Source organism: Quercus robur, chromosome 6, assembly GCF_932294415.1.
Source record: "Quercus robur chromosome 6, dhQueRobu3.1, whole genome shotgun sequence".
In the NCBI taxonomy this organism is placed as follows: domain Eukaryota; kingdom Viridiplantae; phylum Streptophyta; class Magnoliopsida; order Fagales; family Fagaceae; genus Quercus; species Quercus robur.
In genome coordinates this window covers 378305-396014 of record NC_065539.1, presented here as the reverse complement: position 1 = coordinate 396014, position 17710 = coordinate 378305, and the positions used below count along the sequence as shown (strand labels likewise).

Sequence of the window (17710 nt, the reverse complement as noted above, 5' to 3'; positions counted from 1 at the left end):
TGACCCCATAATATATATAATGGAGTATATTAGCCCGTCATAATAGTATAATTAATACTGATCGAGGTTCCTAATTAATCATGCATTTATATATAGTTTGTGAGAGCACTCACAGCAGATGTGCTAAATGTGCCAAATGCCAAATTTTTGGCACATTTAGCACACCAAACACAAAAACGAAGCTTTATTAGATGTTCCAAATGGTAAAAATTATACCACATATGAACAGTACCGTTGCAAATTTGCAACGGTACGGACAGATGTTGTAAAATTTTTATTATTTTATATTACGTTTTCTCTCTCCTCTCTCTCTTCATTTTCTTTCTTTTCTCCTCTCTCATTCTCCGGTTCCCTCTCTCTTCTTCATTTTTTTCTTTTCTCCTCTCTCACTCTCCGGTTCCCTCTCTCTTCGACCGGTCCGAAATGTTCACCGTCAGCGACGACGGCGTAGCTCCGACGACGACTGCGCGCTCCGCCAAGCTCGATCTCGCTCCAGCCACTCGATCTCACGCTCCAGCTACGCTCGATCTCACCCACGCTCTATCTCACCGATCACACCCCAAGGCCGCCATCGATCTCACGCTCAACGACGCTCCAGCCACTCTACCTCTCTCTGGTTGTGGGTTTTTTTTTTTTGCTGCAATTTGGGTTGATCTGATGGTGGAGGTGGGCTGTGGGCTATGGGCGGTGACAGTGGCAGTGGTGGTGGGCTGTGGGGGTGATGGCCCTCTCCTCTCTGTTTGAATCGATGGCTATTTGTTTGTTTGAATCGGTGCTGAATCGGTGGTGGTTTGGCATTTGGGTGGTGGCTGTGCTTGGTGATTGGTATTTGTTGGTGTTTTTTTTTTTTTTTTTTCCTGTTTTGTTGGTGGTTTCTGCCTTGCTGGGTGTGTGATGGTGGGGTGGTGGTGGTGGTGGTTGCTACCTTGCTGGGCATGTGTGGTGGTGAAGTGGTGGTTGTGCCGGTGGTGGCTGGTCGGTGTTGTTGCGACAGTGGTGGTTGGTGGATGTTGTTGCTTGGTGATTGGTATTTGTTTGTTGTTAGTGGCTGAGATAATATATTATTTTAATGAGTAGTATATATTATTTTAATGTATAGAATTGAATGATAAAACATCTGATAAATGCGATGTTGTAAAATGTTGTTAGGTGTTTGGTGTGACAAAATAACATTTTTTTTACAACATCTACTGTGGATGCTCTGAAGCACGGGTTTGCTATTTTATAATAATAATATAAAAGTGGCAGTACTGTGGTGACGATATGACATATTTGGACATATTCGCATGTTGACATGTTGTATGCATACCTTGTGGACACTATTCATGGAACAAATTACCTTGTTATTTCTGCAAAAGCGCATGTTGTATGGTCATCAGACTCATCACCTCAAAAATCTCGAAAGAAAGGACGTACACCACAATAGTTTCTTCAGGCTGCAGGATGAAGCTCTCATGACATGACATGAGCAATACTGAACTGAAAAACTAAAGTACGAAACTAACAACATACATATATTCATTAACTTTCTAATAAAAGGCAAGTTGAGATGGGTGTAGAGATTTATGAAATACGAACAACTTACTACAAATATACAGTAGTACTACCGGTTAAATTTCCTTTTTTATTTAATTACGTACTGGAACTAATTAATATAATGGTGGTGTGGGTGAGTGAGTAGTATTCAGAGTTGAGACAGACACAATTAATACTGATTACGGACCCGGGAAGAGACAAATAAATATAATAATAAAAAAAGAAAGGTAGTTGAGGTGAAGAATGGAAGGTGAAACACATGTTAATGCAGCTAGGATTAGTAGGATTCCTTTCACTTCATTTTGTGGGATAATTGAGGAATGAAATAATAATCATGCATGATTTCTCCTCAAAAAAAAAAAAAAAGCATGATAAATGAGTAATTATGAGGTTCCGTGTCGTGGTTTCATGAAATTGTGAACCCCACAGGAAGTGAAAAGATTCCTTTCATTTTGTCTTTGGTCTCAGATTAATTCATTTACAACTAGCTAGCTAGCATAGCTAATACAGTACGTAGCTAGCTAATGCAACACGTTTTACCGAATTTATTTATCATATTATAAATAGCTAGCTAGGGTAGCAAGTGCATCTGTGCAATACACATGTTTACCGTGAAAAAAAAAAGAGTAAAGGTTAAGGTTCGATTTTATTTGTATTATAAAATAAAGTTATATGTGTTTGGAAACTGAATATTGTTATTTGAAAATAAATGTGGAAATACATAAAAGTAAAAAAGTGTGTGAAAATACATGTAATATTGTTTAAAAATTGAAAATGGTTGTTAGAAAACATGTATCAAACACCCTCTAAATCATTTGATTTTTAAAATATATAGAAATTTACATTAATCAATAGAAATATTAATTTTAAGAATTTTGATAATTATGTTATAAAAAGTTAATCTTATTCATATAAGAATTTTAATCAACCATAAAGTTAGGATAGTTATTTAATATATAAATATCTATTTTACTATAATAGTTTTTTAGTACTTATTTGTTAAAGTCAATATATCCACTCACTAAAAATTTCTAAAAATAATAATGAATATAATCATCTTCCAACAATAAACAACTAAGTTTTGCTAAGAAAAAAAAATAATAATGAAAAGCATGTGTCATAGAACTTTCTATTAGATATATCATAAGTTTCGAAAATTTAAACCTAGAAAAATCAATGTTTTTTAAATAATAAATAAAATACCTTATATCATCATTCCAACTTTTCAATAATTACTACTATCTAAAACTCAAAATATGTGAAGAAAATTTTTGGAATGTTAATGTAGGGACACGATTATTTAACGGCCCAAGGATGATGTTGGGCTCGCACATGAAAGATCCCTCACAATATGATTTGTAGAGAGTGGGCTTAAAAGGCTTGCCTTTGATTACGGGGCGATGGTCCGGACTTGATTTTAGGCGAACTCATGTAGAAAAAGAGTTCAACCTGAACATCCAAGCTTTACAGCTTCGTAACCTGAGGGATTGGACTCCTCGGACTTTGTCCGAGGAGCATTAGGCTCTTCCCCCGGTTACCCGGCGGTGGGTTTTTTGCGGTGTGCATACATTGTTAAAGTGTTTTCACCCCTGGAGTCTTTCTCCCGGAGGTGGGATGGGAGGCTCTACTTTTTGGCCATCCTCCTAGTTGGAGAGGGGGGTTTTGGTAATACCGAGCCTTTATTATGGCTCATTTAATTCAGCCTTTGACTGACGTTGGCGATTCTTCACCTGCCCAGGAAATGTACCAGTCTACGAGATGTTCCTCTTAACAATGTATGCACACCGCAAAAAACCCACCGCCGGGTAACCGGGGGAAGAGCCTAATGCTCCTCGGACAAAGTCCGAGGAGTCCAATCCCTCAGGTTACGAAGCTGTAGAGCTTGGATGTTCAGGTTGAACTCTTTTTCTACATGAGTTCGCCTAAAATCAAGTCCGGACCATCGCCCCATAATCAAAGGCAAGCCTTTTAAGCCCACTCTCTACAAATCATATTGTGAGGGATCTTTCATGTGCGAGCCCAACATCATCCTTGGGCCGTTAAATAATCGTGTCCCTACAGTTAAAATTTAGTGGGAGTATTTAAGAATCATAAGATTTCATTACGGTTTAACTGAGAGAATAATAATATGACATATTTGCTCGTTTCCAAAATATTAAGGGAAAAATTGCATGATTTTAAACTTTAAGGAGGAATTGTAAACAACCCTGAACATAAATGAAGAAAAGTGTTTTTATCCTAAGTTTTTGTTTTTGTTTTTGTGTGTAAAACTATGTGATTTTACTTAAAATGGTGCGCAAAGAAAAAAATACAAAAAGTCAACTCAAGAAAATTGTATGTAAAACTATGAATTTTGGCTCAACAAAACTGATTAAACCAACAAAAAAATTTTTAAAATACAACAGGATGTCACAACATTTTCATAATACTTTTATAATTTTATTATATTTTATTTTGACTTGTAAATAATTGAAAGCTCAACAGTTTAGAATCGAAAACAAAATGTCTTAACATTTTCAAAAAAAAAAAAAAATGTCCACGACATTTTTCACAACAAATCATAAGTAATAGGTTGTTATAAGTTGTTATTGATGGGCAAAAAAATAGTTTCATTGGTAAGTTTAAATTAGAATAAAAAACAATTTACCACCTACGATACGATTTGTTATGAAAGTATTATAAAAAATATTATGAATGTAGCACTTTTTTTTTTTCACAATAGCTTTATTTTTAGTTGTGGTTGATTCCAATATGTTATTTTATTATTTTATTTCGACTTATAAAGAATTAACACCTCAAAAATTGTGAAAATATTGTGCCAATTTGTTATGTTAATATTTTATTATAATGTGAAACAATGTGAATTGGACAAACCAAAAAAAATGTAGCAAATCTACTGCAACTTTACGCATTCACCAAAAAAAAAAAAAAAAAAAAGTGGCCAGCAAAATAGTGAAAATTGAACAAACCAAAACTATTGTAGTGAAGCTATGGTAGCTTTTCCTATTCACTCTTTTTATATATAGATTACTAAATTTGACTAAACCAACCAAAAAAAAAAAAAAAAAAGAGTATGTGTAGGGGCAAAGACTCCAAATCATGTAATAGGTTTTGGGTCACACCCGGGACAATTAGCAAAGTCTGAGGAGAGGAAATAGTTGCTAAAGGGATTTCCACTTTAGCTCTTATAGGCAAGGAGCATTTGGAGGACGATCCGAGGAGGAATGCCTCCTCGGATGTGATGAATGTAGTTCAAATATGCACTTTGGCAATCAGAGGAACCTCTCCAATAGGCATTAGCAATAGGGACGTGCCTTACAAACCCGTGGGGAAGAAGAAAACGCAAAATATCCAAGGAGAGGCTGCTGCTATCACTTTAAATGTATTGCAGCTACTTTTTTTGATGTATTTATGTGGAGAGGACTTGTGAACAGTACTGCCTTGACCACCACAACTCACAGAAGGCTAAAGAGGGGTGTCCGATAGGACAAACACTCAAGTAGGGATCCAGATGATCAACAAGTATAGGACCACGATGGCTTTAAGAAGGTTATATAATATGGGAAGTCCCCATGAGTGAAGGGGACGAAGAGTAAAAAAGAGAATACTGTAGCAATCTAAACTGCCATAATACTCAAACGGTAATCAATAAATATTTATTTAACCTCCTTGGACTGAAAATCTATGGATGTCAACGTGTTTTATTTGTGTTTAATCGTTGTATAGCACAATACCAACCGTTGTCCAACTCGCTAGGACTTAATTCTACGACCCATTCTTTACAAATTCATTGTTTCTGGGCTCTTTGGACCAAGACCCCATACTACTTGGGCTTGGGCCCCAAATCGTGACCTTACAGTATGAAAACAACAAAATATTACAACGTTTTCATAATAATTCTATTTTCAACCATGGTGGATCCCAATCTAATATTTTATTATCTTATTTTGACATATGAGGAACTTACACCTCAATAATTGTAAAAATATTATAATAACAATAAAATGTTACGATATTTTTACTTGTGCTAGATCTCGATGTGATATTTTATTATTTTATTTTAACTTATAAGGAATTGACATATGCGTCACAACATTTTCACAATATCTCTATGTATACATTGTACTTACAATGTAAATTTATATTGTAGACACATAAAAATTAGCAAATTTTGTACACATTTGCAAATTTGTACAATATTTACCTTTTTTTTTGTGTAAATGGGTATTATATTTGTCACTTTTTGTGTATCTACAATGTAAACTTACCTTGCAACTACAAAGTAAACATACAAAGATCTCTAAAAAAAAAAAAAAACAAAAACAAAAACAAATACATAATTCAAACCAACGGGTATACTTGAAGGAAAAAAAAGGGGGGGGGGAAGAAAAAGAAAAAGTACAGCTCACTAATTGAATAAACCAAAAAATACTATTCATAAGCTTTTGGCTCTTTTCCTATAGTTAATAGGTTATTATTCTCCTCGATCTTTCTAATGTTAATAATAATTAAGTCACTATCTGTTATTCTCCCCTTTGTAAACGTGATTGATGTTACTCTTTTATTATGGATCTATTTGGATACAGCTTATTGTGAAAAACTAAAATCTTATTGTTAAAAATATTATAACAAAATAATTTTTAAATGCATAAATAATACCGTAGGACTTAAATTTACATAAAAATTTGCATTTTGTTAAGTTTGATGGTCCATAAACAGTGCTATAAGACCAAAAAAAGGCAATGCCTCAGCTTAAATATAATTTCAGTGCTAGGCAAATGCACACTAGACCATACACATGCTCACTGTCTTCCTTCTCAGGCTCAGATTGAGACAGGAAGCAGAGAGTTATCTTCTCGCGTTTTCCACTCACAAACGTAAACAACAAATGTTGGCTTTTCCAATTTAGAAACCGGACAATAATTCAGTTAAAGGAATCGAGAGATGCATGTGCCATATATTTGCACGCAGAAACACAAGGCCGACTGAGAGTCTGATATTCTATACCTCCACTGGCGTACTTGTTAGCTTGAATTTGCGCAGGATATCGATCAATTACCAGCTCTGGTACCGTGTTAGTAGCTAGGTAAATTACTACTTCTTTTCTTTTTTTTTTTTTTTGGTAAATTACTACTTCTTTTCAGTAATATGCTGCAGCTGCATGAATATTGTGCATTTCATTATTATTCATTTTACTATAAATTCAACTTTGCATTCCAGATCTACTTAAGGTGGTCTTAATTTGACAATTCCATTTCAACTCAATTGGCCTGTAAATTACTGGTCTTTAGCTGGCCGGTTGCTCTCTCTCATTATTCCAGTTTAGTACCGTATATTTTCATCTCTTATTTGTGAAAAAGAAAAATCATTTTGTCAGTGAGCTCTAGCTCAACTGTTACCTTCTACTCTTATAAGTTCTGGCTGAGGGTGAAGCTGGGTTCAAAATTATCAACAAAAAAAAAAAAATTTAAGGTATTCTAGACTTTACACCAATTCTAAGATTGCAGTAGCAAAGTTGTGATACTTGATTTTTTGGAATTTACAGGAATTGATTTTTTGGAATTTACAGGAAGATGGAGCTATTATTTTAGCTGGTTTTCAGTGTACAGTTCTCATATTTTGCATTGTACCTTTGATAGAAATCATTTAAAATACAACAGGTAACTAAGTACTTTTGTCTAAGTTAAGGAATTATTTAAAAAAAAAAAAAAATTGTTTATAGGTCATTGGGAAATAACTTTTGTCTAAGTTAGCGAAACATTTAAAGAATTATTATTGTTTATAAGGTCATTAGGAAATATTAAAAAGTAAGAGAGAGAGAGAGAGAGAGAGAGAGAGAGAGAGAGAGAGAGAGTTGTCTGGTAAGCAGTCAAAACTTAAAAGTGATAATGAAGGGACATGATACTGCCTCTGATTGCGGAGAATTTCTGTTCTTTTTCTTGGCGCGGCGGAATATGTATCTCGCATGCCATCTTCTTTAAATGAAAATCGATTTCTCAAAGGCATGAGAGGAGAAGAAATAAGAAATATATATATTTCAATCCAATCTTTAGAGCAATGGTTTGCATCCTTAGCATATCCATGCATGTGACATGTAAAATCCAAAATTCAACAATTACTTGTTTAACAAAATTATTTATTTATTTTATTATATATATTCTAATTTAAGATTGGTTCTTTTAACTTTATCTATTTTACTTGAGAGAACATTCACTTTTTGTCTATCATGGAAGGGAGAAAAAAAAAAGGAGTTTTCTTGGTAGAGAACAGTCTCAGACTGTTTCGAGTTTTTGTTGAGAGAGAAGTTTATTATTTTCTAACTCGGTTTTAACTTTAAAATGCTCTAAACACTATAGTTATGTTGATGCTGTAAAGGACACAGTGATTCCGACAAGAATAGACATTACCATTCACCGCAAAAGCCAAACAATATAATAGGATTCTACCTAATGGTAACAATAATTAATAATGGTAGAGATAGACAGATGGTATATTTTAATCAACATGTTATCCCATATATGCATGACCACCATATTTTGTTTGAAAGTGAAACTAGTAACTAATTGAAGGTACGGGTTGCTTTGGTCACTTTACTTAGATTGGAGAAGCAGTGTCGGTGCGTGCGCAATGGAATTCCTAGATCTGTTCATTGTTGCGTTGATGCCAGTTCTGAAAACGCTCCTCATCACTGCCATTGGATTACTGCTTGCAATAGATCGGATAGGTCTTTTGGGCCCAGAAGGAAGGCATCATTTGAACAATGTAAGTCATATACTTCCAGCGTTGTTTTTGTTTCAATGACACCCATGACCATGACCATGACCCATGCGCGCGCGCGCACACACAACAGTGACAACACAACACAACACCTTTTTTTTTGTTTTAATAATTCAACCCAACCCAATAAATTAAATTAAAACATGTCAATGAAAAGTGAAAGTGGAAGTGGGTGTTTAAAGAAGATTTGACTAGTGTTTCAATGCTTCTTTTCTTTGCGGGGGTTCACTCCCTGCTTTTAGCTCTAATTTGGGTCTTAGACGAGTGGCCATAGCGTGCCCTTTTTACAGGCTTATATATATTGGAGAATTAATGGGTGTCATAGAAAGTTGACACTGAACCGAAATGAAAGCCGCTACCAAGCCACGTGATAACATAGTACTACTTGTTCCGTCTGTGTGGACAATTTTTTTTTTTGTTCTCGTGTGGACAAAATTATTAAGGAAGCGGAACCGAAATGAAATAAAAGTAGGTCCGGTTAATGTTCGTCTTTAATAAATCAATTTTTGAAAAAGTTTTATTAAGGGTTGGAAGAGTTGTTAAAATTTTTTCAATTTCTAATAAAATTTTTCTAAAATTAGTTTATTATTGTATGTCCTTAAAGTATATATTAATAAAATCCATAAAAGTATACCAAAAACAAAAAGATGAAATTAAAGTTGTGATCCTAGTCCTACATGATTATTTCAACATCTTGACAGCACTTATTTAAACAAACCTTTGTTTCATGTAGGACAGAGGGAAGTCCATTTTTATGAAACATAAGGTTGTTGTATAAACTTTTTTTTTTTTTTTTTTTTTTTTGGTTAAATATAGACATATCAGTTTCAATTTTTAGCTTGGAAGGTTCCACTAATTAAAATTATGATAAACATTCATGTGAGAGTTAGGAGGATCGCGACACTATATTGGAGTACTGAATAATTTTCATTACATACATCTAATTACACTAATTTATGTTCCAGATTAAGGATTTAAAGAACAATTCCTAGTATAATTTTTTTATATGAATTTAACAATACATAATAAATTTGCATTTTGAGAATTCCGCTACAACAAAAACATTTTTGATATTATGAATTTGAAATAATATTTTAACTCTACTTAAATCTATATATTGATAAAATTTAAATTCATCCATAAATTTCATCAATGGAAAGAATTTTTACTCCTTTCTTATACTTGATTCAATTCATTTAATTAAAAATCGAGGTCCAAATCCTTATCTTCAAATGCTTTAAACCATATTTATGCTAAAATTCCAGGTTCGGTTAATAATTGTGCAGATGCCTCCTATATATTTCTAAAGGACATATTGTTATTCTATGCTATGCTTTGCTCTATTTCTATGTACAAAATCTTTTGTCTTTGCTCATCATCGGGAAAGATATTTTATGGAACTATTGCATGCAAATGGCTTCCTCATTGCATGTGAGGGAGTCAAGTGCAAAGATACATACATGATGGCTCCCCCAATTCTGTTTTTTGTTTTGTGTTTTTTTTTTTTTTTTTTTTTGGGGAAAAATTATGTATACTACTGTGGGGCCGTAAAATTTGTAACCTTGGCCTACTTTACATTAGGGCCCAAGGCCCGAGCCGAGGAGAGCATTGCCAAGGACATACATGAAAGTCCAAATTGCCTTAAGACACAGCCGAGGAGGATTCCGTCCTCGGCATCCCGTAGTACCCTAAAGGAAAAGACGAGTTCAGTACAGGAGCAGAGCAAGTGAAAAGCTGTCAATACTGTAATAAAGAACTCAGCGTCTGACAGGTCCATGCTCTTTAGCTTTTACAACTACCCCCAACCACTCTAGGTATGGACCGATGGGACAAGTCTCAACCCCAGAAAGTGGAGCTTACACGTGGACACTGGAAGGAGGGTAAATGCTAGTATAAAAAGGAAAGAGAACCAAGGGAGTGGGGGGTCGTCTCCCAGACCAAAAAGTCCTAAAGGAGGAGAATAATAAGAACACCAAGCTCCTCGGACGAGGTCTAAGGACCGAAACCATTCAGGTTGCACCAGAAGAAGGCCTTGCTAGACATGCCAAGTTCACCCTCGTGTAAATTTCCATAGAAACCACGACTGACCACTGTCTGATGACCAAGGCCTAGCTTTTCAAGCCCACGCTCTACAAATTTTATTGTTTGGGCCCTTAACGTGCGAACCCAATATCATTTTGGAGTCGCTACAAATTGTGTCCTTACAACTACATATAAATATTTAACATTTTAATGATTTAGCCTAAGAGCTACCCCAAAATATTTGAATTAATCCAACAATCCTCTTAAAAAAAGAATTGTCCAATTGGTTTTGTAGTTATAGAGAAGGTATTTTATTTTTTCCAACTTTATTTTGTATTATAAAATGTGTTCTTCTATCTGTTATAGTTTTGAATTGTTAATCTGTTTAAAAACTTCATTACTTCAAATGAAATTTTTTTTTACTCATTTTGGTAATTTATATTGAAAATGAAAACTTTAAGGATTTTACTATGAAATTTGGTAAAAGATAAATTTTATTCTATGAAAAATCATCATTGAATGAATTTAATTGTATGTGCAAGTTAGATCTTTAGATTGTGTAAGAGAGTGTGTGACGGATCTAACAGTACATTTAAGTGAAAAAGCCTAAGAATACTAAAAATGAAAGCTTTAACACTTTAATGTCAAGAGAAAGAGAGAGTATAACATGAAAAGTAAAGAAGACATAGGAAATACGTGACAAATCCTTTGAAAGGGATGAAAAACCACGGGGGAGCAAGGGGAATGTCCCTTACTTTCTTATGATCTCTATTATGTAAAGAAGAATCAAGGTTTTTGTACAATGGTGATGTTCTTCCCCAAAGAATGTCTTTTTCTCTCTACCTCATTTTCCTACCCAAACTTTTTAGTTTTTCTCTTGTTTTCTCATTAGGTCCTTGCCCTAATGGCCCAGTAACATGTTCCTCTTATAGTCTGAGAAGTGTTACTAGGTACATGAGGAGAGGTGTCAAATCGTGATTCCTCCATTTGAATCTTAAAACAACAACTGTACTATGTAACATTGTAACGGTTGGAGGAGAGAGAAAGCACGTCAATGCCAGGGTAGTGGAATTGAGGGTGGCTCTGCTACTATGTGAGGGGCAAACCTTGGATAAGGAAAGGGACATCAGGGATGTTAGGAGTGACACATGTGTCATTAACAGTGGTCTAGCACAAGTTGAGCCAATAAGGGGTGTTCTGTAGCACTTGACCATGGGAGGTCGCTATCTCCCTTGTGTGCAAGTGCTGGTTGTCCATGTTAGGTGCAAATCTCACTCTTCTCCAAAATGGTCACGCCATTGGCACGAGCTAAAGATCCCTCCTTCAGACAGCGTTAATTTTCCTTTGCTCACAGTTGCTCCACATGTACGATTTGGACCTAGCCACGCCAGCATTCTCACATGTCTTGGCTGGTATAATGTACAATAAATTTGATAGAAGATACTAAGTTCTATGTGTTTGTGTGGGAGTTTATCTTGACTAATGAATAAGTACCACAACTCAGCCTCCCAAACAAAAACTTCTAGGTTTACTCCCCTAGAGGGAGTCATTGCATACAGTGGTTCTATGAGATACAACTTTCTTTGCCCTCCCATATTCACGCGCATATGCACTCACCCACCAAGGACTAACATTTTTTTAGTTTTATATATGTAACAGATTGTATTTTTTGTGTTCACTCCTGCACTCATGGTTAGCAACTTGTCTGAAACTATTACTTTCAGCAGCATGGTTACATTGTAAGTTTTATTATCTCCTTACTCTCGATACTTTTTTTGGGGGGGGGGGGGGGGGGGGGGATCTCATCTAATTCAATGAAGCTATTTTTTCTTATCTTTGTTTGTATAATGTATAGCTGGGTAAGTAACGATAGGACAAATGCAAATGTGCAGGTGGTTCATGCCAGTGAATATCCTTCTCACCTTTATTATTGGCTCAGTTCTTGCATGGATACTTGTCAAAATCACCAGAACTCCTAAACATCTGCATGGCCTTGTAATCGGTTGCTGTTCCGCAGGTGCTTTTGGATATCTTTCTAATATTCTTCTGATATTCTGTGATGTCTTAATCCTTTAAACTAATTTTGATACTATGATAAATTACTAATATTTTTTTTTTGAGAAGCAAATTACTAATTACCTCAAAGAAACTATTAGAAAATTTGTAAATTTAATGGTTAATTATTATAACATATTAGGATCCTCTAAGAAAATAAAATAATGTAGAGAGATAGAACGTAGTTCAGTCTAACAGTATATGTTCATGTGTGAAAATCATTGATGATTACATCTTTACTATCATATTGAACCCATTGTAGGGTATTTATGGAACGCTAAATCTTAGGGTTACCTGACTTACAATACAAGTAAAATGAAGATTTCTTTGCTTGCATTTTAAGTAGGATTAATGAATATGGACAGCAGACTTAGGCCTTGACTGGGGTTTAGCCTTGATATCTTTAACAATATGGAAGGAAATATTATCCTGTCACAAGTTTGATATTTCATGGGGTTTTGTGAATGAAATTTGAACAGGAAATTTGGGAAACTTGCTTCTCATTATTGTTCCAGCAGTCTGTGATGAAACAAACAGTCCATTTGGGGATTCATCCACCTGCTCGACATATGGAGAAGCTTATGCTTCACTTTCTATGGCGGTATGATCTATAATTCTAATATTTTAAGTTGCCTAAAAGAGAAATGTAACAATTTATGCTCATATGTATTCATCCACAGGAAGAAAAAAAAAGGGAGTCATTATATGAATTTAGGATGTCTGTCCATGAAATTTTAGCTACAAAATGTTCCAGCTGGCAGTTGATTTGATTTACTAAGTTACAGCCACTTTTTGAATGGCTTTCACTGACAATGTCTGTCTAAGAGAATTCCTACCTTTGCAAGAACGGAAATTCTTTAGCATGTCTTACTGCTCTTCATTTTTCAATGAGATTAATGTTATTTTTAACTTGTTATATCTTAATTACTCTAATGCTTCAGGTTGGAGCAATTTATATATGGTCTTATGTGTATATGATAATGCGGGTATATGCAAATAATAGCATAAAATATGTCAATACACATGACTCCACAATCAGCATAACGTTGTCTGGCGAAAGTGCAGAAACATTTCCAGAGACTTGCACAGAATCACTGCTTCCTTCAAGGGATTGTCCAAGCTCTGATGACCATTCAGATCAAGTTGAACTGACTCATACTACATCTGAGGGGAAAGTAAAGGTTTTCCTAGCTAGCATTACTATCAAAAGTTACTCATTGCCTCTTTTTTTCAGTACAAAGAAAATTTTCATTTGAAATCTGTTTTCTTTCTCAAAATGTATACCATCATTTGGATTTAAGAAGAGTGTAGTCATCAAATTGATCATAAAAATCCTATTTGGTGGAGATATTCTTTTCTTAGCATTTGAGGATCAAAGGGAAGCTCTCCTTTATATATACCCCCTCCGTAGACCTAGCAAGTTAGCAGACACGCAGGAGAGGTAGATGTAGTTCTGATATAGGAAATCATAGATCCAATAATTGTTGACTTGAATATATACAATAATATTCTATTTCACCTTTCCAGACAAATGAATGTCAAACATCATAATTCATCTCCCTGTCTCAAATTGTATGTCACGTTTGAGAAAAGAAAGCTTAAAGGAGCTGAATTCAGTCATTGAAGCATCTCAATGCAGTAGTTCCTTTATGACGTTATCCTTACCTATAACTATAAGTGAAAATTTCTCTTAATGTTGGTGGCTAATACTTTGTGATAAAGTACCACTTGTCCCAATAACTGAAACTAATAAAAAATACTTAATTTAGTCACTTAACCATTATTCTAACACTTTGAATTACGACATTTTATAAGATGAAAAAATGACACTGCTTTTAAAGCAGAGAGAGTACCAAGAGAAATATAGTAATGATTTTTATTTCTATTTGATAACCTTTTATATAAACCTTTTTTTTTTTAAAATTCGGCAGGTGACTGTTCTGAATCAGATTATTCAGTGCATCAAGATGTCTGCAGGACAGATCAATCTGAAGATGTTGTTCGCACCATCTACCATTGGAGTGGTATGCTCATAATGCTTATTATATTCTGCATGATCAAAATATTTATGTTGTTTGGAAAGAAGGTATCTGTTTGTTTTCAGTCTATAATCCTTGTAAGATACCTGAGAGAGTTCTATTTAATAATATTATTTTTTAACTCTACCAAGTTGACAAATTTGGTTGTTCGAAAACATTTCAGTCTTCTGTCAGGAAAAAAAAAATCATATTTGGGAATACATTCATTGCAAGAACAGATAAATTATTTTACGTTGTCAATAGCACTGCTATTTTTTAAAATACATAACTTGATCATACTTTTAGCCTTGATCAAATACACTCCCCATGAAGTTAAGGAATGATAGAGACTCATGTCAATCTTCTGTGAAATCAGTATAAAGATTGATTTTCCATGTGATTTTCCTCTGGCTAAAAAAAAAAATTTGAATGTACTTTGGTTGTACTTTGAAGTCTGAAATCTCATATAAGACTTATTTCAAATTTTCATGCCATGCTCCAGCTCATTTAACAAGCAGCAGGCAAAAGACCTGTCTATGGCATGTTAGATTGTCTTTACTACATTGAAACAAAGTTTGATATTGAGTTGTTACTTAATGTGTGAATGGAGCCATTAATTTACTACTTGTTTTCTTTTCTAGATTGCAGGGTTTATCATCGGAATAATTTCTCCAATTCGAAAGCTAATGATTGGTGATAGTGCTCCTCTTCGTGTGATCATTAGTTCTGCATCTTTGCTGGGGTATTAATTATTACATACTCTGTACAGCTCCTGATGGTTGAGACTTGGTTTGATTATCGTGGCCCTGAGATTTCGCACTTCAAATCCTTAAAGATTCATATATGCTTGCGGGATAAATGTTTATATAACATTTTTAATTTTCTTGCTCCCAACTTCCAAGAGATAGTCTATGCACTATCTTATTTCACGCATTTGCCTTTTTATTAGCATCACATCTTCTAAGGTCTTTTCCCTGACTTGAAGTGACAGAAGTGTGGCCTAACATGCCAAGGGCAAAAATTAGGTGGTTGAATTTATTTAGGGAATCTATAAGACAACACCTAAAGAATTGTACCTAAGTTTTACCCATATGTCAATAATCCTTTTCAATTGTACATAACTCCATATCCAGGAAAAATATATTATCTTAGCGAGCTTAAAGTATTATAACTTCATCAACCACAGGATTTTTGGTCAATGTTGTCAAGCAACAAAGCCTCAATGGGCTCTTTAAAAGATATTTCAGTAGAGAATACTTTGGGTTTAGCTATCAGTTCTTCCCTAATCACCCATTGATTTTTTTTTTTTTTTTTTTTGAAAATCAGGAAAGCCATAAACAAAATTATTGAAGCTTGGTGTAAGGAAACCTTGTTAGGGTTTAGTTTAAGAATTGTGTGTATTATTCTCATCAGTTTTAAATCTGACTTGCAGGGAGGCAACAATTCCATCTATGACTTTGATAGTGGGAGCAAACCTGCTTAAGGGTAGTTTCCTAAACTGATTTAATTTTTCATGCTTACCTTGATTTAGATTGTTCTGCCTCAAATTGGCAAAATAAATTTCAAATTTTCATCTCAATAAGTTTTATTTGTCCTAATCACTACATCTTCTATCTTTTAGGTTTAAGAAGATCAGAAGTAGGCGTGTTACTCGTTGTAGGTGTTATAGTAGTCCGGTATATTATAATGCCGCTCTTGGGTGTTGTTATTGTGAAAGCTGCACACAGTTGGGGCATGGTGGGATCAAGTTCATTATATCAATTTATTCTAATGCTTCAGTATGCACTTCCACCTGCAATGAGTGTAGGTATGATGAACTTTTATGGTTTAAACATTCTTGATTCTTTACCTTGTCCTCTGCATTTATGATCTTGTTGCCAGTAGCATCCTTTTATTATTGTTCTCTTTTAAAACTCTAGAATTTTTGGTGCTCATTATCGAGCTTAAGATAATTCATTTGCACCGCACAGAAGTAGTGGCCCTAGCTACAAAAGGTGCCAACTGTTTTTCTTCAGGTTCAGATGGCCATTCAGTTTTCCAGAAGCCTTAGACCTTGTTTTTTTAGCTTTCAGCAGAGGTTTCATGTTGGAAGAGACCACTAGATTTTTTAACTGAGTATGTTAAAGAAGTAGCAGTCATTCATCCTTTGGTATTGATGCCTGGATTCCGATACACAATATATAACTTGTGTGTGTGCTTGAAATGTATGATTTGGCCTAATGTTGCTGTTACTAAGCTAAAACTTTGGCTGACCACTAGCATGATACACAGAGTTCAAAAGGTTAGAATCTTATTCTGTAAGTTCAACGATCCATTCCTTCTTGTGTGAATGTGAAAATAGAGTGAGCTTAGGCAAGGCCATTGGCACTTGCCTCTTTGCCATATTACCTATAAAGTCCTGAAATGCTTCAGGTTGTATCTGTTTAAAATCCAAAGTTAACCTTATCAAGAAAAAAAAAAAAAAAAAAAAAAATCCAAAGTTAGTATGTGGAATAGAATTCCATTTGAAGACCAAATGAATGCATTCCGTAACTCAGCATACATGAGCTAAACTCAAAAGATATGGAAAAAGGAAGTTTTATCCTCTCATTTCTTCGATTTTCCACTGTAAAATTAGAACCACCCAAGTCCTTTCTTCATTAATAATTTTCATATGAATATTCTTATTGTGTTTGTCACTCGTATGAACTTGGCAGGAACGATTACTCAGTTGTTTGAGGCTGGTGAGAGTGAATGTTCTGTTATCATGCTATGGACATATGCTGTGGCTTCATTCTCTCTTACACTGTGGTCAACCTTCTACATGTGGATTGTCTCATAATTTATATTCTTCTAGATTTGTTTTAAATAACCTTGTGTCATTCCATGGTCATACCACCACAAGGCTATATAGCATATATGTAATTTTAGTTCCAAAAGGTGAGGTTTGCCTTTTTTTTTAATTTTTTTTTAATTTTTTTATATTCTTTGTTGGACAAGAATTCCCCCATTTTGAGTGTGATGTTTACAGTTTGATTATTTTGAGCATTGGCATGAACCACATTGGAACGTTGAGTCAAATTTTATTTTTAATTTCTAAGATATTTTACATTTAATTTGTGTGTGTATATACAATCAATATATATATATATATATATTAATAATTTGACAGTGACAATAATGAGGGAGGGAAAATTTGAAGTGTTGTTCTTCTAATAAAGGAGATCAAGCTATGCGGCTAAGCTATAAAGCTTTTGACAAAATTTAACCAGTAGTCGTAAATAATAACATTTATGTTTGATCTTATATTTTTACTTTGTTGG

General features: G+C 34.4%; 1 protein-coding gene across 6 annotated transcripts; it reads left to right on the top strand.

Annotated features, from left to right (window-relative positions):
- Positions 1 to 6292: 6292 nt before the first annotated feature.
- Positions 6293 to 17426, top strand: LOC126690401 (protein PIN-LIKES 3-like). 6 transcript variants are annotated; one of them, XM_050385517.1, is made up of 12 exons: positions 6294 to 6622; positions 7106 to 7196; positions 8135 to 8298; positions 11995 to 12074; positions 12228 to 12352; positions 12870 to 12991; positions 13332 to 13571; positions 14322 to 14414; positions 15050 to 15150; positions 15841 to 15893; positions 16030 to 16215; positions 17105 to 17426. In XM_050385517.1, exons 3-12 carry the CDS (start codon positions 8164 to 8166, stop codon positions 17227 to 17229), a joined length of 1260 nt encoding a protein of 419 aa, XP_050241474.1. In that variant the 5' UTR covers positions 6294 to 6622; positions 7106 to 7196; positions 8135 to 8163; the 3' UTR covers positions 17230 to 17426. The 6 variants fall into 6 exon arrangements, with proteins under 6 accessions (XP_050241477.1, XP_050241474.1, XP_050241475.1 ...); XM_050385518.1 differs by having other exon boundaries at positions 7082 to 7139; XM_050385516.1 differs by having other exon boundaries at positions 7082 to 7196.
- The last annotated feature ends 284 nt before the right edge of the window (positions 17427 to 17710 follow it).